The 27270-nt window shown below is 35.4% G+C and overlaps 1 protein-coding gene across 2 annotated transcripts in view; it reads left to right on the top strand.

The window, feature by feature from the left end:
- Positions 1–26760, top strand: part of lingo2 (leucine rich repeat and Ig domain containing 2) — a 908701-nt gene extending 881941 nt beyond the window's left edge. For both annotated transcript variants that reach the window (XM_030145716.1, XM_030145715.1), the window contains one exon: positions 23748–26760. In XM_030145716.1, coding sequence (XP_030001576.1) covers positions 23760–25601 — 1842 coding nt within the window. In that variant the 5' untranslated portion in view covers positions 23748–23759 and the 3' untranslated portion in view covers positions 25602–26760. The remainder of the gene's footprint in view (positions 1–23747) is intronic.
- The last annotated feature ends 510 nt before the right edge of the window (positions 26761–27270 follow it).

Raw genomic sequence — 27270 nt, 5'->3', positions numbered from 1 at the left:
CTTATTCACAATATTGTCTTTTTCAGAATTAGGGAAATCCCAAAATTTTAGTACGTACCGCATTCTATTAAAAATGCATGCCTGTATGTTTTTTAAAAAAATGTTAATAAAAATAAACTTTCGATCCAACATCACATTTCCAAACCTGAATTCCATCAAACAAAGCTGAGCTACTGCACATAAACCAGCCCACAGCAACGTGACACCAGTTCAGAGCATGGAAAGACACATGTTTAAAAATGAATATGAACTGAATATGAACCTGCTGTCTTTTTTTTTTTTTTTTTGATATAAAACAGTGTATTATCTGGTATTTCGACCAGCTGTCACTCTGTGCAAGTAGATGCTCTCCAGCAGGGGTGTCAAACTCATTTTGGTTCAGGGGCCATATTTAGCCCAATTTCATCTCAAGCCAGTAAAATAATGACTTAATAACCTATAAATAATGACAAATCCATGTTTTCATTTTGTTTTCGTACGAAAAAACCCCAATTAAATTATGAAAATATTTACATTTTACAAAAAAGATGTGAATAACCTAAAAAAAAAAAAAAACAGGAATTTCGTTTGAAAAATTAGTGCAATTTTAACAATATTATGCCTCAACTTATTATTTATACATGTACATTTACACACAGTGTTACATAAAGATTTGGTAACAGGCAGAATATTGTTAAAATTTTGGAGTTTGGAACTAAAATTTGAACAGTTTTTACAATATTACATCTCTTATATTAACACAACTCCAGATCACAGTGGATCCATAAATGAACAAAACATTTAGTAACAGTTTAGTTTAGTTTAGTTTTTTTGAAAGGGGACAATGCAATTTCATAAAACACATGGTTACACATGGTTAAAAAAAGACAGAATTAGCCAGAAGGCTAGTTTTCATCTGTAGTCCCCTGGCCAAGTTTTAAAAAGGCAGTAAAAAAAAAAAAAAAAAAAAAAAAAACATTTACAGGAGAAAGACATGGTTAGACACTTGATAGATCACTAATGTAACAAATAACATATACATAACAGACTGTTAAGGAAGCACAAAACACACAATACCAGTACAATATAATACAAGATACATATTCAAACACTTACTATACAATTAAAAGAGAATAAGACATCACAACATATCACGACAGCATTTGATCACAACATCAAAACATCACAACAGGCTTGTCTTTTAGTGTTGGCAGCTATAGGTGTTGATAAGCCACTGGCAGAATATTGTTAAAATTGTACGTTTCAAGTTGTTCGTCTTTGTTTTTATTTATGTATTTATTTGCATTTTATTGTGAAAGAGTAGTTTGGTAAGTGTAAATATTTTCACAGTGTAATTTTTTTTTCACTTAAATTTTTTCCACATAATTTTTCACAAAGAAAACTTGTAGTTATCATTATTTATGGGTTATTGTGTTGTTATTTTTACTGTAGATCACTTTAGTCTGTATGTGGAACCTGAACCAAAATGATTTGGACAACCTGGACTGTTCAGGTTCATTTTTGCACTTTCATCCTGCGGGCCGGAATGGACCCTTTGGCGGGCCAGATTTGGCCCCCGGGCCGCATGTTTGACACCTGTGCTCTACAGTGACAATATTTTAGTTGTTTTGCACCAGTACTAAAAAGAAATAAACAAAATGTGTACATTAGAAATTGTCTAGTTTTGTGCATGAATTGGTCCTAAAATGTGATCTGATCTGTATTTAAGTCACAAATACAGACAAACTGAATGTGTTTAACTTAATACCACAAAACAATTATAATATTTCATGTCTTTATTGAAAACAACTATGAAACTGCTGGAAAAAGTTTTAATTTGATCGTACTCAGTTGGTAGGGGTTGTCCAATGACCAAAGGGTCAGCGGTTCAAATCCTGCCTCCGACTGTCCACATGTCGAAGTGTCCTTGGGCAAGACACTGAACCCTAAATCACTCCCAGTTGGGCCTGGCAGTGCCTGGCATGGGGGCAGCCGCCAACTGGTGTATGAGTGTATGTGAATGGGTGAATGTGAGGCTTTGGTAAAGCACAACACGGGCTATAGAAGTGCAGTCCATTTACCAATTCTACCATTATATGTTTATATTTCCAACCTACGTATGTTTTCCATTTTCAAACCGCAAAACAGTCCATTGAGCATATTTGTGGTTTTAATTGTAATAAACAGCATATTTTTTCAATTGGAGATTTCAAGGTCAAGGTTACTTTATTTATATCCGTAGGTAGATTTGTTTTGCAGTCTAGGTGATTGCCTTGGCGTTACAACAACACATACATTAAACATGCAAGACAGGCACTTGATCACGCTTACAGACAGGACAAAAAGTGCTCAGTGTTCCACCGTTCATTGGTATAGCAGCATGGATAAGTAAGTAAAATAGGTAAGATCAAATAAATAAAAACAAGATGCAATAAAACACAATAAAAACCAGAAAAGATAAAAACAATCCGGGATAAAAACCAGAATAAGAACATACAATTAAAAAAAATTTAAAAAAAATTTGAAGTCACAATAATAATAAATAGAGCAAAGAAATGGAATAAATAACTAAAATAAGTTAGTAAAGTGCAATGTCACTATTTCTTATTGAGCTCAGTGACGGCGACAGGAACAAAGCTGTTTTTATAAACGCTGTGTCCTGCACCTTGGGACTAAGAACCTCCGCCCAGAGGAAAGGAGCTGAAATTCACCTGGTAAAGGATGGGAGTCATTGTTAAGAACTGACGAAGCCATCCTCTGGACCTGTTTAGTGTACAGGGAGGCGGGACAAGACTGGGACTCACCAATCAGGCGACTGGACCATCTCACTTGATTTGATTATTTAGATGAATTTTGATGGTATTTTCGTCCCCAGTATACTAAATAAATAGGTTAAAGTGAAAAAAAATGGAAGTCCATTTTATCACATTGCACTGTCATGCCTGTGAAATTACTTCCAATAAAGAATGTAATTTATTTATTTATTTATAATATTTTATTTTGCAGTTTTCACTTATGTAAAACACACATACACAAAACAAAACAAAACAAAACAAAAAAAAAACCCAAAAAAGCCCCACAAAGGCTCAGATGTGTGTAACAACTGATCAATTAATTAACTAGTCAGTCCTTGTTCAAACAAAGACAGAGGGGCAGAGGCTGAGGACAGTCCCCGGTACACAGAAATACTCCGTTGAACTTCCGACAAAGTATGCGAGAAACAGAGTCCAAGTATTTGAAAAAGTGTTCACAGAGCAGCTGTGCAGCAGAGATGCTATTCAAACTGTCTTTAAAAGATCGGATACATGTCACACATGGGCAAAAAAATCAGATTTGATCACATTTTATAGCAAATTCAAGTGTTCCTGTTCTTTTTCTTGCCAGTGTTTATAGTAAAACCTTACATGAGTTTCTGTGAATCTGTGTCGCTTTTGTCTCATTGTCATATTTCAGTTTTTAGCTCTGTTTTTTTTTGGCCAAGACCCTGTTGCAACAAGCCAGGTCCGCTCTACACTGAGGTCTACCAATGAGTGATTTAATTTATCATTTTGCATAATTATATTCACACTGTATTGGAGCTGAGGGGCTAATTAGTTGGCAAATAATCTGAAATCAAACGTGAATACTGGGTGACCACTCTGCCCGACAGGGGAAGACACACTGATGAGCAAACTGACCCATGATTGCTTGATCCAATTTGCCCCAATTAAAACAAAACCACCTACGAGGAGATGCACACTACTGTAATTCAAAGCAGCGTAGTGAGAGGACTGAATCTGCGCTCTGCATGTGCAAATAATGGTTTTTATTGTAATTATGTGAGCACGGGTGCACGTAAAAAAAAAAAAAAAAAGTTAAAAAGCAGCCAAATGAAAGCACAGCGTGAGGCAGCGTTGTCGTTGATTTTTACCTTGGTGTTTTTCAGATTTAAATAAATATACGTGTCAGGCTTAGAGTAAGACAAACCCTCAGACTTTTAAATAAACAAACTGCATCAAAACAGGGCAGCCTTGGAGGATTATTCTGGGGGCTATTAGCAGCAAAATGAAAGGTTTTAAAGTGTAAATGTCTGTTTAACTGAGTTTATTATCAATTAACATAAATTTGTCAGTTTATGCTGCAGTTGTATCATGACAAATGGTCGAATTTTTTTCACACATTACCTGTTTTTTCTGGTTTAACTCATAAAAACTCAAACATCCATCGCCGACCAAAAGTATCTACTGATCTAAACTGTTTAATACCTGTTGATCTGCTAATTCTATCAGTTCATGTAAATAACTGGTGTAAAATACAGTTTGTCGTCTTTTCATGGTCATCAGATATGACCCATTTGGACGTTCAGAGGCTCCGTAGTTACCACGGAAACACAGTCATCTTCTACAACATTGATTCACCAGTAAAAAGCATGGAGTTGGATCAATGACACTGGATGGAGACACTGGGTTTATGTTCAGTTAATGATAGATTGGACTGAAAAAGTCCCTTTTTCTTCTTGGAGTTTAATTAGCCTACTCCCCATAAGCTCTAATCTCCATTATACAACTTCATTTCTATATATAGTAATTATTTGTTTTAATCTATTTATTTCTTTGTATTTTATGGATTGTTTGTTTTATCTTGTTGTACAGTGTCCTTAGGTGTCTTGAAAGGCACTTATAAATAAAATGTATTATTATTATTATTATTATTATTATTATTATTAATTATAGGGTCTGTGTTAGTTTTATACACACTGCCCCAAATTTCCACACAGTCTGACATATATGGAATTACAAAGGAACAATACAATATATGCAAACATTTCTTGTATGTAAGTAAAAATATAACACTAATAATATGAATAAGCAATAAAACAAATTACATTATAAGATTTTTTTTTTTTTTTGATCCAAATTAGATCCATTCATTATGTTACTGTTTGCAGGAAGTAAAAAATGATGAAATGTTTACGGTGCAAAAAGACAGATTTCCAGCGATGACCCCTTAGAGCAGGGGTGTCAAACTCATTTTAGTTCAGGGGCCACATTCAGCCTAATATGATCTAAAGTGGGCCGGACCAGTAAAATAATATAAATAATAGGATAAGAAGTTAGAAATAATGTCAACTCCAAAGTTTTTTTTTTAATGCTTTTGAGTGAAAAAAAAGTCAAATTCCGTCATGAAAATGTTACATCTATGAACCGTACTTGAACATAACGTAAACAAATATGAACCTGAAAATTCTAAAGAAAAATCAGTGCAATTTTAACAATATTACGCCTTAGTTTATCATTTATACATATGCATCACAACTTACACATCACAGTGGATCTACAAATGCACAAAACATTTAGTAAGAGGCAGAATATTGGTACAATTCCACATACTTCTCTTAAGAAATTTCAGGTTATTCACATTTTTTGCAAAAGGCTCGTCTATAAATGTAAACATTTTTGTGTAATTTGACTTTTTTTTTTTTTAACACTACTACAAAGAGAAAAAAATTGTAGTTATCATTATTTATAGGTTATTATGACAGTATTTTACTGCTCTGACCCACTTGAGATTGAGTTGACCTAAAATGATTTTCACATCCTCGATTGTTAATTCAGGGTGACACAAAAAACTGGGAACTTTTTAACAATCCAATAAAACCAAGAGTGACGGAAGAAAAATATTTTATTCATAGTAATTGAAACCTTAAAACATGCCATTTAAGAAACAATGATGGAATTTTCATTTTTAAAAAAAATTACTTCCTGTAGATGGCGTCCTCCTGTACAAATGCATTCTTGAAATCTGCTGTTGAGATTCTTTTTTTTAATTTAATTTTATTTTATTTTATTTTTTTTTATTAGTGATAGTTAACCAGACAATGTGGACAGAAAAACAACAACGCATAAACAAAGGGAAACTCAAACAAATAAACAAACCAAAAACAACAACAATGACAGAGTATTGACAAACAACAACGTCATATTACAATGAAAAAGATCAGAAATGTAAATAGCAATATGATAATAATAATGATAACATGATAATAATGATAACAATTAAAATATTACTTTCTAATCCAAAAAAAAGAAAAGAAAAAAAAAAAAGGCAAGGGGGGTGGGTGGGTGGATGGGGGGGGGCTTGGTTGAAAAGATAAAGAGGGGAGGAGAGAGAGAGGGGAAGAAAGAAGTGTAGGTGGGAATGAAGGGGAGCAGGGATCCTGGTTTGTCTGTATGTGAAGGTAGACAGACAGAATGAAGTTAATGTGGATGATGTAAATTAAAAAATGTTTGTTGAAAAAATGCTGTTGAGATTCCTCATTGACCGCTGCAACATCTCAGCTGGGATTCTGTGAATTTCATCCTGAATTCTCTGTTTTAACTCATCCAGAGTTCTTGGTCGAGTCATGTACACTTTACTCTTCAGATAGCCCCACAAGAAAAAAATCACAAACAGACAAATCTGGCGATCTAGGGGGCCAGGGAACGTTACCGAACAATTCTCGCACAGCCGCCAGTGGTTACTAAAATGGGGGTGTGTTTACTTGCTCAAGGTCACTGTCTCGCAGTGCTGCCACTTGCTCATGTCTGCCAATACGCACTTAAAAAATTCCCGTTTTTTTGGGTCACCCTGTAATTTTTAAAAAATGAAAATTCCATCATTGTTTCTTAAATGGCATGTTTTAAGGTTTCAATTACTATGAATAAAATATTTTTCTTCCATCATTCTTGGTTTTATCGGATTGTTAAAAAGTTCCCGTTTTTTTGTGTCACCCTGTAGTTTTGATGCCTTCAGTGAGAATCTACAATGTAAATAGTCATGAAAATAATGAAGAACCAGGTGAGTCCAAACTTTTGACTGGTAGTGCGAGTCTGTTACATGTAGAAGAAATGTATAGTTTCCATATTTAGCACTTCAAATGTAGAAAAGCAATGTTTTTCAAAAGTGTTGCTCCTTGATCATAATACCAAAACAGTGCGATTGTAGTTTCTTTCAAGACACAAATACAGGGTGACCCAAAAAAACGGGAATTTTTAAGTGCGTATTGGCAGACATGAGCAAGTGGCAGCACTGTGAGACAGTGACCTTGAGCAAGTAAACACACCCCCATTTTAGTAACCACTGGCGGCTGTGCGAGAATTGTGCGGTAACCGTGTGATCTCAAGATTCGGTAACGTTCCCTGGTCCCCTAGATCGCCAGATTTGTCCGTTTGTGATTTTTTCGTGTGGGGCTATCTCAAGAGTAAAGTGTACACGACTGGACCAAGAACTCTGGATGAGTTAAAACAGAGAATTCAGGATGAAATTCACAGTATCCCAGCTGAGATGTTGCAGCGGTCAATGAGGAATCTCAACAGCAGATTTCAAGAATGCATTTGTACAGGAGGACGCCATCTACAGGAAGTAATTTTTTTTAAAAAATGAAAATTCCAGCATTGTTTCTTAAATGGCATGTTTTAAGGTTTCAATTACTATGAATAAAATATTTTTCTTCCATCACTCTTGGTTTTATTGGATTGTTAAAAAGTTCCCGTTTTTTTGTGTCACCCTGTGTCTTCATTCTAATTTTTGCATTTCACGAATTATTCCGAGGGGCCGGAGTGGACCCTTTGGCGGGCCGGTTTTGGCCCCCGGGCCGCATGTTTGACACCTGTGCCTTAGAGATATCAGTCCAGAGTGTGTGGAGCATCTGCAATCTAATACACACAGCGACACCCTTTAACCTCTAGATCCATGTCTGATAAAAACCTGCGGTAGCGTTCGCACACCTCGACACCAAGCGAGGAGTGCAGAGGTCGAAAAAACAAATCTACTGCCGCAAGCAAAGGTGAAGCTTTATTAGACATGTAGAGTCTGATAATGCAGCGCCAGATAAAGACAAATAACCTGCTTTTTTGCACGGAAAGATGGAGAACGACGATAGTGAAATCAGGATGTAACGGTGGATACGGGGATGCGTTTGAGGCTCCGGTAAAGACAGACGTCAGAGCCGCTCAATCCGCCTCAGGGCTGTGAATACAAATCTGCACTTATGGGATGGATAGACCCTGATTATGATGGAAACAGGAGCTGTTTTTTTTAGCCACGGCAGAGGGGTGTAAACCTTTGTCTAATAGTCAGACGAAGTAATATTCAAGTGTGAGGCTGGAATGCAGCGGCTGTGTACATCTGTGTGGAATGATGGGATTGCACAGGCGACCCGGGCGCCCCTGTGAAATGGCTGTTCACTGATTTATGCTGAGTCAGACACCATTAGCTGTTATCATCCTCCTCTCAGGATCCAACCCTGCACTAATGTGGGTCAGGGGCCACATTATAGAAACACCTTTACCGTGCAAGCCTTATCTCGCAGTGCATTGCAGGATTTCTGCCACCGTACACTGTGACGAGGACTGAATGCTACTGTAATTTTCCCCCAAAATATTGATGCACTGCTGAGATATGTGGGAAACCTGTAAAAGAATAAACTCCAGGTGTCGATAGGAGGGGTTTATTATGGAATGAGTTGGATTTTTTTGGCGTTGAATTAGAAAGTAACCGATTTTTGTGTGTGTTTTTGCTGATTTTAGTGACGTACTGAGGATATCCCATCATCCTTTGGACACAGACTTGAGTTTTTTTTATTTATTTATTTTTTATTTATTTATTTAACCCATAAAGACCCAGCGCACTGTAAAAAACAAAATCTTACCAAGTGTATTTTTCTCATTTCTAGTCAAAATATCTCACCATACTTAAATCACACTTAGATTTTTTGCTTCATTCAAGATTTTTTCTGCTTAATTCAAGCAACAACAAAAAAATCTGCCAATGGAACAAGTGAAAATTATCTTGGTGAGATTTCTTGAAATAAGATTTTCCAGATCTATTGTCTAAAAATAAGTTCTTATATCTCACTGAAAAGTTGCTCTTCACGTGATTATGTCTTATTTTAACCCTTTCATGCATAGTGGTCACTACAGTGGACAGTTATTCAAAGTTGTTCTATTGTTTATTCATGGATTTTGTTGTTTTAGTTCCATATCAGCCAACACAGTGGATGCTTATGCACCATCCCAAACACTGCAATTCATACAATTACTGGAACTTTGCTGCTCATGATAAACCTTGATCTGCAGTAATATGTTTTAGTGTAAATTAATTGCTAATTGTTATTAGACTGTAGCTAACAATTTTCTGAAACAAAAAGTTTTTTTTTTTTTTTTTTTTTTGCATGTCCTCCTGAGACCCAGCAATGCATTTTGTCCTCTGTAGGGGACAAAAGTTTGACAGTTTTACTTAAAAAATGCTGTGCATTACAAAGGACACTCCATTAAAAAAAAACTAATTAATAAATAAAAATTACACTGATCAACAACAAATTTATTGTTTAAGTTTTTTGAGCTGATTTAGGATCATTTTAGTGTGCTGAATCCAAAAATCACAATAATTTTGCTCAATCAGGTCAACTTTCTGAACTATGCTACACATTGTCTTTTTAACATTTTTGCTTACATTTATGGGCATTTTCACATCATATGATACAAAATTCTTTCATATTTCTTGTAATAAATGAGTTCTGAAGATTTTACTTTTGCCAATTTATGATTAATGTTTTTTTTAATATTACAGGTGAATGAAATGGCTTCGACTAGAAGATCTTGCAAAAATAAGCCTGACGTATTCTGCTACATCTGCGGTGAATACATAATAAATAACAAATACATCCTGTTAGAAAATGATTTTTTTTTTTTTCTCTTAAAACCTATTTTGGGTGAGAACTATATAAAAAATCAACTGATAAAGTCACAAAAATGTAATCAATTTTGTGAGAAGATCAAATTTTTCAAAATCAAATTAGCAAAAAAACCTGACCTGATTGAGAAAAACAGATGTCATTTTTTGGATTTAGCGGTGCAAAATGGTCCTAATTCAGTTGAAAAAACCTAGACAACTTGCAAAAAACATTTTTTTGTAACCCAGTGTAATCAAACCACAGATTAATATGTTCTTTTTGTTTGAATAAGGTTTGTTATCACTGTTACAATGTTCCACTGACCTGATTGAGCAAAATTAATGTGATTTTTGGATTCAGCACACCAAAATTATCCTAAATCAGCTCAAAAAACTGAAACAATAAATTTGTTGTTGACCAGTGTTATTATGGATTGCAACGAAATACCACTTTGGGTTTTGTCTGGCCAACAACTTTGAAAGACAAATACACAAATTGCATAAAATCAATGGAAACGCAGCAGGAAACGGCACTGAACACATTCATTATTTGTTGTTCACAGTTAAATTATCAAGGAAATTATAGGAAAAATAAGTCATGCATCCAACAACGCACTGCACTATAAGATAAACACTGGAATTCTCCCACCGCAGCAAGATTGTTTTTTGGGTTTTTTTCCTTTTTAATTGAATTATTTATTTTTTTTCCTGGATGTTGCCACGGGGCACCTGCCTAATCCTGTGCAGCGTTGACTGTTCACGTCAGCGGGCATTAGCGGTGATTCAGTCGCATTAGGCCGAGGTGAGGAGGTCACATGACGGCTCACTCATACTCTGATGAGACACTGTTATAAATACATCCAATCATTACACTGATTAGACACCCTCCAAGGAAAGCATCACATCATATGGTGCTGAACTTCATTTGGACTGTGTGTGTGTGTGTGTGTGTGTGTGTGTGTGTGTGTGTAAATATCCTGTAAATCCTCCTGAGACTCGGGAAAGTAAACGTTTTCGCTTTTTTTTTTTTTTTTAATTTACATTAACCCATAAAGATCCAAACAGCCACCGCCGACCAAAAGCATCTACTGATCTAAACTGTTTAATACCTGTTGATCTATTAATCCAATCAATACATGTAAATAATTGGCATAAAATACAGTTTTTCATCTTTTCATGGTCATCACATATGACCCATTTGGACATTCAGAGGTTCCATAGTTACCGTGGAAACACCGTCATCTTCTACAACATTGATTCATCAATAAAACCCATGGAGTTGGATCGATAATAGTGAATGGAAACACTGGGTTTATGTTCAATTAATAATAGATTTAACTGAAAACATCACTTTTTCTTCAGTTTTCTCTGTTTCTGATCTAATAACCCTCAACTTTAAGCTGAGCTTTTATGAACATCGACATGATCGGTGAATTAAATACAGGAAAATACATAAAATGAAAAAATGTGCAAAAATAGAGAGGATTATATAATAATAAATCATGATAAATCACTTGAGAAAGGTTAAATTTGTTTGATTTGGGAACTGACACAAAAGTAACACCGGGTCTTTATCGGTTAAAGAATTAATAATTAAATAAATGATTGATGCAACAATGAATTGACATTTTACATAGCATCACCCAGGCTAGTTTCCTTTATGTTCTGAACCCATAAAGACCCAACAGTCACTGGTGACCAAAATGATCTACTTATATAAAATGTTTAATAACTTTTCAACCACTAATCCTATCAATACATGTAAATAATTGGTGTAAAATACAGTTTGTCATCTTTTCATGGTCATCAGATATGACCCATTTGGATGTTCAGAGGCTCTGTAGTTACCGTGGAAACACCGTCATCATCTATAACATTAATTCACCAGTAAAACCCATGGAGTTGGATCAATAACAGTGGATGGAAACACTGGGTTTATGTTCAGTTAATGATATATTTTACTAAAAAAGTCACTTTTCCATAAGTGTTCTCTGTTTTTTGATATAATAACCCTTAAATGTAATCTCAGCATGATGATTCAAGTACATGATCAATGAATCAAATCAAGGAAAATACCAGATTTTTACTGAAAAAGTGCAAAAATAGAAGAGGATATTACTATAATAAATGGTGATAAACCACTTAAAGGTTAAAAAGAGAGAAAAATTAATTTGGAAACGGACATAAACGTAGGATAATATGTATATGGTATAGATGATAAATCCTACTTTAGTTCTATTTAACCATTATAGACCTAGAACTATTTTTGTGGCAACTTCAAAATGAATTTTCTCTTCATTTAACCCTTTCATGCATAGGTCACTCCAGTGGACAGTTGTTCTCCAGCTGTTCTCTTGTATATTCATGGGTTTTGATGTTTTAGTTCCATATCAGCTAACACAGTGGACACTTATGCACCATCCCGTACACTGACATTCATCCCATTACTGTACCTTTGCTGTTCTTGATAAACCTGATCTGCACTAACATGTTTAAGTGTAAATCAATTGTTATTTGTTAGACAAGAAGGGTTTTTCTTTTTGCATATTATCTCCATGAAGTGAGTCATTACTAGCATTAGAATATGTTAAAATGTGAGAAGACATCAGATTAGCAGCATTAAACATGTTTTTTATTTCATTGTTTTCATATCGCTTTCTAATATTGGGTTTTAAACACGTTTCTTTACTTCAAAAATTAAATGCATGGAAATTTTTGTAACTCCATGGGAAAAAAAAAAATTGATTGCATTGTTTTTTTTCATGCCTAAGGAGGAATAAAAACACTGAAGAAAAAAATCTTCACTAAGGTTCTCACAATTCATGCATGAAAGGGTTAACTTTTCTTTAGTGATTTACCATCATTTATTATAATGTAATCCTCTGCATTTTGCATATTTCAAAGACACTCAGGTGTTTTTCTTTATTTAACTTACTGATTATTCAGATTTTCACCCATAAAGACCCAACGCTACTTTTTTGGTACTTTCAAAAAAAATGTTTTTTTCTCTCTCTATTTAACCATTCTTAAGTAATTTATCACCATTTATGGTAATATTATCCTCAATATTTTGTGTTTTTTTTTAGTGTAAATCATTAGTTTTCCTATTTTCAGTTTATTATCATGTAGATGTTCATCAAAGCTCATATTAAAGTTTAGAATTATTATATCAAAGACAGAGAAAACTGAAGAAAAAGTGACTTTTTCAGCAACGATATCAATAAGTGAACATGAACCCAGTGTCCATCCACTGTCATTGATCCAACTCCATGGGTTTTATTGATAAATCAATGCTGCAGAAGATGATGGTTCACTATGGAGTCTGTGAACATCCAAACCTGCATTTTACCTGAATTATTTACATGTATTGATAGGATTAGCGGTTCATCAGTTATTAAATATTTTCGATTAGTTGATGCTTTTGGTTGACGGCGGCTCCAGATGCAATACCAGTACAGATACACGTATAAATACTGATTATAAAGACTCCAGACCTCTTTTGTTTATCCTTCATAACTATGTAAATAAACACATTTCATCAAACATAAACAGTCTTAGAAGAACTTTACCAAAAATACAACAAATGTACTTTGTGGTAGTTTCCTACAGTATTTTATTCTCTTTCTCCGTCTCAGAGCCAAATATTGTACTTTTTTCTCCCTTTAGTCGACGGTTTTAAGATGAAGACTTTATGCAGCGGCAAATATAACAAGCTGTTAAAATACACCACATTATTAAGGATTAAAGCAGCGCTCCTTCTCACATAAAACAGGTTGTAGTCGGCTCATATTCCACGTTTCAGACGTCTAAGGTATTATTGGCTCCACCAAGTAGTGATTTCAGTAAATGTCTAAATCCTCCCACATCTCACCAAAAATTAAATATGAGAGAAGAAGCCTGTTTTTTTCTTCTTTTTTTTTTTTTTTACCTCAGAGTTGTCAGATTGGACTGGTGTCTGTAGATAAAACTAAGTGTAAAGTATCAGCAGAAACAACAGTAACACACTGGAACAACACTAGTAAACCTATGATGCACAAGTGTCAGGACCAAGGTTATTATTGTTCACGAAAACTAACGAAGTGACGAAAACTAGCATTAAAAAACATTTTTGTTAACTGAAATAAATAAAAACTATAATTAAAAGAAAAAAACAATAACTGACTGAAAGTGTATTGTGTGCTTACAAACCTAAAACGTATAAAAAAATATGGATAAAATTCCCTTCGTTTTCGTCTTTGTCAATGTCAGATTGATACGAAATCGATTTTGAAGTATTTTAAGGAACTTCACATCCTGTCACTTCTCGTCACTTGTCATTTACAGTCGTCTTCTCATCCCCACTCTACCTGGAAACATGGAGACTAAAATTGGGAGAAAGCATTATAGTCTTGTTTGGGTTTTCCTTTGAATACAACGGCGAGAAAGATAATAGATATGAAAAATTAAACATTTAGAAAAAAATTTAAACTAATAAAAAAAATAGCAAACCTGCTCTAAAAACTAATTAAAACTAACTGAATTAGAAAAAAAAAGTCAAAACTAAATAATGAAAAATCCATAACTATTATAACCTTGGTCTTGACCCTCCACTGTTCCATAAATTGAATAAAAGTGTTAAAATCAGTGTGTTTTTATGCCACTTTTGTCATTTTGTCATGTTAAACATAATCATTGGGATCATATTTTGGTCCACGAAAGAATAATTTCATGTTTCAGGTATGTTTTCTTTTTCTTTTTTTTTTTTTTGTTTTACATTTTTAATATTTTGAAAATTTGGAAATCAACGTAAATACTGTATTTAATATTATTTATCTATTATTATTGATAACCCTCCGGTATCTGCGTGCACCTTTTAGGCACACTTTGCACTTCGTTTTAAAAAACTTCATATTATTTTTCACAATTTAAATAAGGTTAGAATTCAAAAGTTGTTCATTTTTGCATGATCTTTAAAATTCTGGCCACCAACAAAATTTTGCAAATTGTAAACAAATGAAAATTACAAGACTAGCATCTGTCTCCCAAGTGTGCCTAAAACGGACAATTTCTTCCATTTGATATGTATGATTAGGGCTGACCTTGATTTACAAAAATAAAATCAAATTAGAGCAGAAAAATAAATCAATATATAATATTTAATAGTTTGATTTATTGGTGTGCATTTTACGCACACTTGGTGACAGATGCTAGTGTTTTTGAACATTTGACGTAGCGCCAAAAATAATAATGCAAATTAACCGATATTGGAGTTAATCACTGACATATGCCAGGATGAAAAAATCAAATAATATGTGATCCACTTTTTATGTAGTATATTGAAATTTTTTTTGTTGTGTTTTTTGCATCCAAAAAAAATGGTTTGTTTACATTACAAACACGACATTTAAAGGGTTAAAAAATGTGACAGTTATTGAGTATTTGGTATTTTTATTTACGGCTCAAGTTGATGAAATAGAAAAAAGTGTAAAAAAATTAAAAACAAACTGTATGAAAATGTTTTGACATTATTTCACAAGTGTGCGAAAAAGGCACACTTGGTGCTTAGTAAGGGCCTTGGTGGATGGGATACCAGAGGGTTAATTATCATCTTTTTTTTTTTTTTTTTTTTTTACAGTGAAACAGGATGGGAATATTCATGGGTTTGGGTATATATATATATATATATATATATATATATATATATATATATATATATATATTTACAGGGTGGGGAAGCAAAATTTACAGTGAACATTTATGTTGCTTCTATTTTAGTGTTTTTATTTACATCTTGTATCCTGCTGTTGTGCCCTTTATTTGTTTGTCAAAGCACTTTGTAAACTTAGTTTTAAAATGTGCTATATAAATAAAGTTATTATTATTATCATTATTATTATCATTATTATTATTATTATTATTATTTAGTTGTTTTTTCTCAGCAGTCACTAAGTCAACTGTTTTGAAACCAAACATATCTTGATGTCATAATCATACCTAACACTATTATCCATACCTTTTCAGAAACTTTTGCCCATATGAGTAATCAGGAAAGCAAACGTCAAAGAGTGTGTGATTTGCTGAATGCACTCGTCACACCAAAGGAGATTTCACAAATAGTTGGAGTGTCCATAAAGACTGTTTATAATGGAAAGAAGAGAATGACTATGAGCAAAACTATTACGAGAAAGTCTGGAAGATACTATTAAAGAAGAATGGGAGAAGTTGTCACCCCAATATTTGAGGAACACTTGCGCAAGTTTCAGGAAGCGTGTGAAGGCAGTTATTGAGAAAGGAGAAAAACACATAGAATAAAAACATTTTCTATTATGTCAATTTTCTTGTGGCAAATAAATTCTCATGACTTTCAATAAACTAATTGATCATACACTGTCTTTCAATCCCTGCCTCAAAATATTGTAAGTTTTGCTTCCCCACCCTGTATATATATATAAAAAAAAAAGATGACTGTATTATGCTTTTCTGGATAAGTCAATGTGTAATAAAAATAGTTTGAACATAAAATATTATATTTAATATATAAACACAATAGAACAATCTCAACACCCATTTTGTGAGTGAGTCTTTTGGTTTTGCTGTCGAATGAATCAAAGGTTCAGATGAAATTTCAATGAAAATAAATGCCGATCAATTTAACTCACCTATGGAAGCATGTGGTAGTAAAACAAAAACTACAATTACATAAAATCTTTCAAGGTTACGGTAAAAATTGAAATGCTGTAGTGTCAATAACATGTTTTTTGCAGATTACCTGGAATATAAAATAATAACCAACTTTTCATTACTAAGATATTGCAAGAAAACAACCTTAACAGTCATTTTTGACCCACTTATGCATCTAAGGGTTAATACTATAATAACGTCACATACTATACCAGTTTGGCTGCAAATACTTATCATTAACCTGTACTTATGAGTAGTTATTTCATGCAGGATTTACTTGAAATGGAGTATTTTAGAATCGCTACATTGGTGCTGAACAAGAATAGATAACAGGTTCAATCTTTTCTGGCTGTGTCAGTATTTATGTATACACCGACTGTTTTTCATGATCTCTTTTTCCAGCTGTGAGCAACCCCTTTATTTCCTTTGTGAAGTGCATTGTGGGAGAATAATCCCCACTGACAGCTCACGCAGAAACCACTTGCGTCGGCTGTACATACCGACCGCACCTCGAAACAACAGCTGCAATAAAAGCTCACTACGAAGCCAACCTCTGCTAATTAGCATATCGAACACCAATGACGAGCATAAAAGAGAAACATACCACTTTTAAATTAGCGAGGAGGGATTTAGCTTTACATGTAGAATCTATTAGAAAGCTGTTGAACACTTTAACAGGCTTACACACATTTGACAAAGCACTGGAAGTCTGCAGCAGTGGCGAGTCCACCATATGGCGACATCCACACATCCGCTGACTTTAGCGACGAAGTTTTGAGACGATGGTAAGATTAGATCCGCTGCAAAAAATCGAAAGTGTATTTTTCCTCATTTCTAGTCCAAATATCTCATCCCACTTAAAATAAAGCATAATCACCTAAAGGGTAACTTTTCAGCGAGATATAAGAACTTATTTTTAGACAATAGATCTTGAAAATCTTCAAGAAATCTTACCAAGATCATTTTCCCTTATTCCATTGGCAGATATTTTTAGCTTAATTCAAGCAAAAAATCTTCCAATGGAACAAGTGAAAATTATCGTCTTTATCCTTTTAAACATTAAACATTAACCCTATAACGCCAAACGTATCATATTTGATACATGGGTTTTGAAGCCCTATACATGATCAGTGTGATTTTTTTTTTTTTCTTGAAAAACCTGATGTATACGATTAGACGTTTATACTTCTTCCTACTACTTTTCGACGATGCAAAATTCACATTTGCACGTACTTGAAGATAGATTCCGTTCATTTAAATTTTATTTTGTTTTGTCTTATTTTGCTTTGTTCGGTTTTATTTTGTTTCTTAGAATGTTCGAAATAAATAAATAAATAAACTAAATAAATAAAATTAGATACATGCAATACACAGATAATCCACCAGGAGGAAGGAATTCGCTCACCAGAGGCCTTTCCAGTGACACTACGAGACTGTCTTTAACCCTGTAAAGCCTGAACCATTAAATTATTGACAGAAAATTCCAGTTCTTTGAAACTGGAGCCTTTACTGGTCCTTCTGAAGAACCCAAATACATACATATATATATATATATATATATATATATATATACACACATACATATACATACAGGGTGGGGAAGCAAAATTTACAATATGTTGAGGTAGGGATTGAAAGACAGTGTATGACCAGTTAGTTTATTGAAAATCATGAGAATTTAAATCTTCAAATCATATTTTACTACATTTCTAACGCTCTTGTTGTCTACCTCAAGTTCAATTGCCATTTTTCTCATGGATTCGGTTGGATCCTTTAGGATTTTGGATTTGAGAGCTTTAATAAAAGCTTTGGTACGTTTTTTGCTGTTTCCTCCACTTCCAGACTTTCTGGTAATAGTTTTGCTCATAGTCATTCTCTTCTTTCCATTATAAACAGTCTTTATGGACACTCCAACTATTTTTGAAATCTCCTTTGGTGTGACGAGTGCATTCAGCAAATCACACACTCTTTGACGTTTGCTTTCCTGATTACTCATATGGGCAAAAGTTTCTGAAAAGGTATGGATAATAGTGTTAGGTATGATTATGACATCAATATATGTTTGGTTTCAAAACAATTGACGTAGTGCCTGCTGAGAAAAAACAACTAAATGTTCATTGTAAATTTTGCTTCCCCACCTTGTATGTATGTTTTGTTTTTTTTTTCAAATATCAATTTCCATGTTTGGGTTCCAATTTTGTATCATATTTGATACATCAGGTCTCAATGCTCAAATATTATGATTTTTGAACAAACAAAAACATAATTTTACACAAACCTGTCTAACAAATTGGTAATTCCTTTTCAAAATTGGCAAAGTTCTGCCTCCTTCCTCATTAATGACAGTCTTGTTGTGTCACTTGAAAGGCCTCTGGTGAACAAATTCCTCCCCCTGGTGGATTATCTGTGTATTACATGTATCTAATTGTATACATCAGGTTTTTCAAGACAAAAAAAATATCACACTGATCATGTAGAGGGCTTCAAAACTCATGAATCAAATATATGTTTGGTGTTATAGGGTTAATGAGGAAGGAATTACCAATTTGTTAGACATGTTTGTGGTATATTATATTTTTGTTTGTTCAAAAATAACATTTGTGCGTTGAGACCCAATGTATCAAATATGATACAAAACTGAAACGCATACATGGAAATTGATATTTGAAAAAAAATTTGGAGGGTTGTTCAGAAGGACCAAAAAAGGCTCCAGTTTCAAAGAACTAGAATTTTCTGGTTCAGGTTTTCCAGGGTTAAACATACATAGAAACCACTGTATTTCAAATATTCAAACACTGACACACGAGCTAATGGATTAAATCAGTGCACCACCATCTGGATCTAACAGAACCTAATGGAAATATTTAATGACTCATTTAAGCCTTTGCCTGTGGGTGTGTTTGGTTTATGGAAACAACATCAACGTGGTGCCTAAAAACGGTGTTTACGAATCTGAACGGTAAATACACAAAACCCTGAGCAACACTGTATGTACAGTTACTACATGTGAACCGTCTGCGGATTAAAATCACAACTGCTGTTTATCATATGTGTGTGTTTTTTTTTTTTTTTGTTTGTCTTAGGTTTACATAATGCTTCTCTTTCCATGGGTTTGCCGTCATATTATCTTCCTCCCATAATCTGCTGGCATATTAAAAGCCTGGGGAGAAATTCAGATTATTCCTCTCGTCGTTTAATTTTAGCACAGCCCATGACACACCAAATGAGGCAGGGATGGTTTGCGATCTTTGCAACCTGTCACCCAGTCTGTTTGTGGCGTGCAGTGCTTTCACTTCACATACCGGCTCATCTCCATGGGCTTATGTGATATATAAGAGAGGACCTATAGACAAACAGCAGCATGCATAAATGGATTTCACACAGGTCCTGTTTTAATGGAAATTTCTGCAGAGGCTGCGTTCGAGGATATAACTGTGATTCACGTGTGCAAAAAAATATAATTATTTCTAATCTGTTTATGTGTCAAATGGAACAAAAGCAGTTTATTACCACACCTTTGTGCACATTTGCAGCCCAGTAAGATTTTTATTATGAGCAATATGTTCAGTATGAGACCTTTCTGTACCCTTTTTGCTGTTTTTTTTTTTTTTTTCTGGTTTATCTAATTTAGTCACGCTTAAACTGCATCTGTTTTTTCCTCATTGCTTCGTTTCATCGTGCGGCATGAACCTTTTTGACGTTGTTTATTCCAGGAGATAGGATAAAAAGATGAACTGAGCGATACAGTAGTAAATACAACTACATGCATATAACAAATAGAGATGCAAAATCAGGTAAAAAACCAGCTTCATCTTCCAGTTTAAAATGTGCATTTATACGCACAAATTTTAATATAATCTGTTATTTTTCTGGCTTTGTCACAAAATTTAATGAACTCCGTATGAGCTTCAGATTTTCTGTTTTCATTTGGAGGTTCATTTGATTTTGCTGCAAATCAAGATAAATGCACCGACACTCACCAGGGAAGCCTTTCAGTCAGAGCTGCTGTGGCTCGACCGGCATCACATGGATTAAAAGGGAAATAAAAACCTCAGTGAAATGTGGAAAAAGTAACAAAAGAATAAGAACTTTTAATTAAAAAGAGGGAAGTAATCAGACTACATCCAGAGCCAGAACCTGAAGCTGCTTAAATTACTGCGTGGGATAAAACAATGACAATAAGTAACAAGGTCCAAGCCGTGAGTTTTCGAGTGAATATATATATATATATATATATATATATATATATATATATATATATATATATAGCCAGAGGTGGGTAGTAATGCATTACATTTACTCCGTTACACTTACTTAAGTAACTTATTACATAAATTGTACTTTTATGAGTACTTTTAATACGACATGCTTTTTACTTTTACTCGAGTATATTCATGATGAAGAAATGCTACTTCTACTCCATTACAATGGTGCACTTTCTACTTGTTACTTTTATTTTTGGTCATTTGTTAACGCACAAACCATTTGCTTTGTTTTGTTAGAAAGATTTCCGCCAAAAACTCACAAGGCTCACATGAGTTAAAGAAATTTGACAGAAGGGGAAGATATGTTTAACTAGAAGCACTCAGAGAGCGCAGACCTCCGCCAAGGCTGATCAGTGCCTCCCCGTGGGCCCCCCACACCAAGGAGGTTATGTTTTTGCCAGGGTTTGTTTGTCTGTCTGTCTGTTTGTCTGTCTGTCTGTTTGTCTGTCCATTAGTGTGCAACATAAGTCAAAAAGTTATGGACAGATTTTGATGAAATTTTCTGGTCTGCCCCCCCCCCCCCCCCCCCCCCCCCGTGGGCCCCCCCCCCCCCCCGATCACCACCAAAATTTAATCATTTCTTCCTTATCCCATTTCCAACAAACCCTGAAAATTTCATCAAAATCTGTCCATAACTTTTTGAGTTATGTTGCACACTAACGGACAGACAGACAGACAAACCCTGGCAAAAACATAACCTCCTTGGCGGAGGTAATAAAGATATCTAGGCTAACTCGTAAAAATAAATAGAAAACCATGCACAGTATCTGCCTCCATAAGAACAGACTAGAAATATTAAAGCGATGGAACCAACAATGATTATTGTGAGGTATTTGTAACTAGCTGTAATGTTCCCATATATTTTTTCTATATTTTATTTTAACATTTCATTCGTTAATTGTTGAATTTAAAAGAACAATAAATAGGATGTTACTCCTGATGTTAGTCAATTTTTCATTAAGTACTTTTTTACTTTTACTTGAGTAATTATTTAGAGGACTACTTTTTACTTGTACTTGAGTGATATGTTTCTAAAGTAACAGTACTTTTACTTGAGTGTAATTTTTGGCTACTCTACCCACCTCTGTATATAGCACATGTTGTTTCATAAATAATACCTGCTTTAGGAGGATTTCAGAAGGATTTTCCTGTTTTAAGATGTGATTGGCAAATTACAGTTTTGCAGATGTTCATTTAAAGGGCTCATATTTGGCTAAACCTACTTTTATTAGTCTTTGGTTCATTTATTTGTGTATTTGGACCCTGATAGTTCATACAGTTTGGATTTGAACCCTCCAGGTGCTGCAAAAATATCTTTATATTCATTCCGGCAAAAATCAAGTGGATTTCTACAACCTGTTTGAATTCCATCTTAATTTGTTACATTTTATAACTAGTTACGTCACAACATTTGCACATATAAGGTCAAGACTTCCGACAAACATTTCTCCGAGTGTCATACAGACTGATCTCATGAAATCGTGTTGTATGTGACGTCAGTTTATTGCATTTGGTATACTATACGTACGTATTTTCATCCTTTCACGTGTTATTTAACCCTTTCATGCGCGAATTATGAGAACCTTAGTCAATATTTTTTTCTTGAGTATTTTTGTTCCGCTTTATGCATGAAAAAAACAATGCGATTGATTTTTTTTTTTTTTTTTTAAATGAATGTATTTTTCATGGAATTACAAAATGTCCACTCAGCTGGACACCATGCATTTAAGTTTTGAAGCAAAGAAACATTTATTTAAAACTCATCATCAGAAAGTGATAAACTGTGTGAAAACTATGACATAAAAGCATTTTTAATGCCGCTAATTGCTAAATTGCTGTTTTCTCACATTTGATCATACTCTAATATTAGTTATTACTCATTTCATGGAGATAAAATCCTCCTGAGACCCAGGAAATGGACAGTTTTAGCTTTTTTACATTAAAAAAAATTGTCTTGATCGGAAACTGCATCATGCAACAGTTTTTTCACATACATTTTTAAAACTATTTTTATTGATTGATTGATTTTTTAATGGAATGTCCTTTGTAATGCACAGCCTTTTTAAAGTAAAACTGTCAAACTTTTGTCCCCTACAGAGGACAAAATGCATCGCTGGGTCTCAGGAGGGTATGCAAAAAAAAAAAAAAAAAAAATTGTTTAATTACAGTCTAATAAGAATTAGCAATTGATTTACACTCAAACATGTTAGTGCAGATCAGGTTTATGAAGAACAGCAAAGTTACAGTAATTGTGTTTATTGTAGCGTTTTGGATGATGCATAAGAGTCCTGATATGGAACTAAAACAACAAAACCCATGAATAAACAGTAGAACAACTGTAGAATAGCTGTCCACTGTAGTGACCAGTATGCATGAAAGGGTTAATGTGTCAATGCGCTAGCCACTAATCGCGCTAATTGCTAACCCTAACCAATAATCGCACTAGTGCTAACGGCGTGTTATTTTACATGGTGTAAATATACACGCTGAAAGCTTACAATGCCTACAAATAACACGGCAATTAAAAGTGGCGTGTTATTTGTACGCAATTCATAATATCATGTTGCGCCATAATTGTTGGTCAGTAGCAGCGGTTGTGGTCCATACTGAAAATATGTTCAAACTTCGAGTTGATTACAGGAAGCTCAGGCAACAACCTGGAGGGGGTGTGGCGTAAAGTGGCTCATTTGCATTTGCAGGGCCTGCGCTCAAAACCACCGTTCTGGTGTCATTACTCAGAAATAGGGTTGAAGATGGACCCGTGGAGTTGAATTAATGAAGAATTCAAACCCAAGCAGAGCATTTACAGTTTATGTAGAGCACAGGGAAATGTTTGAAAATGCATAATTCCATTTAAAGCTAAATATCACTTCTTTAATGCATTTTCTGCACATTTTTTGTCTTATATCTTGTAAAACTCATATTTTAATTGATAAGTTGGTGATTTATTAGTTGATATTTGGTTGTTTTTTTTGTGTTTTATTGGAATTTTACCCTCCTCATGTGTTTAATATTTTACAAAAAATCATTTCTCCAATTCAAACACCATCTGTGGTTCATTTTATCCATCAAACACGAGTGAATTTTCACAGCCTACTCCCCCCTGTCCTCACTAACGTCCTTCTTTCTCTCTGTTTTCTGTCTCTTTTGCAGAGCCGTGACAGAATGGTCGACTGTATGAGCAAAGTCATGCTGCACACGGTCGTCTCATGCTGGCAACCATTCCTGGGACTGGCCCTCGTGGCTGTCTTCATAGGTTCGGCGCTGGGATGTCCCTCCCGCTGCGAGTGTTCGGCGCAGAGCAAGGCAGTCGTGTGTCACCGCAAACGGATGCCCACCATCCCCGACGGCATCCCGACCGAGACCAGAATCCTGGACCTCAGTAAGAACAAGCTCACAATGATCAACCCAGATGACTTTATTAACTTTCCTGGGCTCGAGGAACTTGACCTCAGTGGAAATATCATCAGTTACGTTGAGCCCGGAGCCTTCAACGCCCTGTTTAACATGCACTCGCTCAGTCTCAAGAGCAATCGTATTAAGCTCATTCCGCTGGGCGTCTTTGCGGGCCTAGCAAATCTGACCCGACTGGATATAAGTGACAACAAGATTGTCATCCTCCTGGATTATATGTTTCAGGATTTGCACAATCTAAAATTTCTGGAAGTGGGAGACAACGACCTGGTTTACATTTCTCACCGTGCGTTCAGTGGACTTTTGAGCCTGGAGATACTCACTCTTGAAAGGTGTAACCTGACCGTCGTACCCACCGAGGCCCTGTCCCACCTGCACAACCTGGTCAGCCTCCACCTCCGATACCTCAGCATCAGCACTTTGCACCCCTACTCCTTCAAAAAGCTGTTCCGACTGCGACATTTAGAAATTGATAACTGGCCTTCGCTGGACCACATCCCGGCCAACACTCTGCACGGCCTCAACCTGACCACGCTGTTCATCACCAACACCAACCTGTCGTCCTTCCCTTACCAGGCTTTGAAGCATCTGCCCTACCTGACACACCTCAACCTGTCCTACAACCGTATCCGGCACATCGAAGGTGGGATGCTCATGGAACTGGTTCGACTGCGAGAGCTCCATCTGGTCGGAGCTCAACTCACCGCGATCGAACCCTACGCCTTTCAGGGCCTGAGGGGGCTCAAGGTCCTCAATGTGTCTCACAATCGGCTCGACACTTTGGAGAAGGGCGTCTTTCAGTCTCCTGAGGCTCTCGAGGTGCTTCTGATCGACAACAACCCTTTAGTGTGCGACTGCCGTCTTATGTGGATCTTACAGAAACGGCACACCATCTTCTTTGGCGATTCACAGCCAGAGTGCAGCACACCTGAAGGCATCCGTGGAAGGCCTTTCAAGGAGTTTAAGGAGACGCTTCTGTCCTATTATGTGACGTGCACAAAGCCAAAAATTCGAGAGAATAAAACGCAAACGATAACCGTAGATGAGGGTCAGCAAGCTATGTTGCGCTGCAGCGCCGACGGGACGCCGAGACCCGTTGTGTCATGGTTGTCCCCGCGTAGACGAGTTCTGACAAGTAGGAGCCATGGAAGGGTTACCGTCCATTACAACGGAACGCTGGAGATCAAGTCGGCGGAGGTACAAGACAGTGGGGTGTACCTCTGCCTTGCATCCAACACTGCTGGGAATGACACCCTGATGACCTCATTGGCGGTAAAAAGTCTAGGTTCACTGTATGCAAACAGGACCCAGTACTACACAGACCCCAGCAACTCCACTGTCAATGCAACGACCAGTGTCACCCTCGGTTTGGACCTAAAGACTATTTTGGTGTCGACCGCCATGGGTTGTTTCACGTTCCTGGGAGTGGTCTTGTTTTGTTTCCTCCTTCTTTTTGTTTGGAGCAGAGGGAAAGGAAAACATAAAAACAACATAGATGTGGAATACGTGCCCCGCTCCAAGTCTAACGGCACTAACGTTGACTCGGCGGAGGGACAAGCCGGTCCCCGTCGCTTCAACATGAAAATGATGTGACTTCTTTTATAGATCCAAGAATCGGGATTTTGAAAAACCCAAAGTACAGTGTATTTTTTTGCAAACAGGACTACTGAACTTCCCACAGCTGCAGGAAAAGCAGTAGTTAATCAAACGGTGTGGGGCATCATAACTCGATGAGCATTTCCTTACATCACTGGATCTCAACTTAACGCTCGGATACTGTTTTCAGATTTGGAAAAGCACTGCAGGACATCCTCGTATTAATTGCCACCGGGCGACTGTTTTCGACACGGATGAGGACTGAAAACTGTTGCCACCAAGGACCTAAATGGAACAGGTGTCAATTATCAGCTTTGGAAATGATTAATTGAAATTTATATGCCCAAAAAAAAAAAAAAAAAAAGAACCTTTAAGTTTTGGGTCGGATCTACAGACTCACCTGAACCATGTACAGTAACAATTTGTATCTAAACTATTAACCTACTTTGTTTAGTCTTGCGCCATGCTTATTCACTGAACAAATCAATGAAACAGACCATAAATTCCTATGTTCAATACTTTGCATATGTGTACCTAATGCTTTATTATGTACATGTATGTACATATTCATTCAGAAAAAAAAAAAAATATTCATAGCAATATTCATGGGATGCATTAGCCAAAATTGATATAACCCGGTGTTCATTCAACAGGAACAATCTGCAGACGTTTCCATGGATTCAGGAAGGGCTTCTATGGATGATTATCTGTCCCTATTCCCCTAATTGACTTATAGATATTATAAATATATATATTATTTATCAATGAAAATATAGAAAAAAAGAATTTATTCATAAAAAAAAAAAAAAAAGTTGAGGCTTTTACAAAATCTGTCTCAGATGCTGTTCAGGATCTAACGTAACTCTTGGATCAATATAAAGATGACCCAGTATTGGTCAAAGTACCTACATGAACCACCTTTTTGTCCTATTTTTGTCTATTTTTATTCCTTTAACTGTACCTTTACTGGTTGGCAAATTACATGTGTCAATTTTACTACAGTGACATTTGCATCATTTTCCCCAGTAGGAAATTTGGACTTTGTTGTGGTAGTTTCTCATTTTGTTGTTGAATCATTTAGATTGTGAAAACTTCAAAAGTAAAAGTAAAAAAAAAAAAAAAAAATGTATGTGAAATAAATCAAGATGTATTTGTACCAGCGTGTCCGTCTAAATGGATCGAACTCAATGCGTGGTTTTGCTTTTCAGCTTCGTCGATGGACATGACAGTCGGTACACAGTCGATATCGGAGAAAATGGAGAGAAAATGTCATCCGAGAACGGCATTTTGGAGTCTGCGGTGAACTTTAATGCGCTGTAATCATATACCCATCATATTTAACGCCATGTAAACAGTCACCTGTCAGGTTCTTGGCAGACATTTATGCTTTTTTTATAGAAATCTCACTGAAATCGTCTGATCCAAATGAGATGGTATCGTATTAATTGACAGTGTTGGTCTTTCCAAAGTGTCAGCTGCTTATTAGCTCATTTTCATGTTTCACACTGAGACACGAGAGTATGTTATTTTTTTTTTATCACTTTAGAGGAAAATCTATGATATTAAATCATACCATACAAATTTTATGGACTTAACCCTTTGAACCCTAAGCCTAAAATGGTCCACCTGGACTTTTTTTCTTACCTTGACTACCTAAAAGGTTAGA

This window comes from Sphaeramia orbicularis, chromosome 10 (genome assembly GCF_902148855.1).
Source record: "Sphaeramia orbicularis chromosome 10, fSphaOr1.1, whole genome shotgun sequence".
Lineage (NCBI taxonomy): Eukaryota > Metazoa > Chordata > Actinopteri > Kurtiformes > Apogonidae > Sphaeramia > Sphaeramia orbicularis.
The sequence above is the reverse complement of the archived record's forward strand: the minus strand, read 5'-3'. Positions and strand labels throughout refer to the sequence as shown.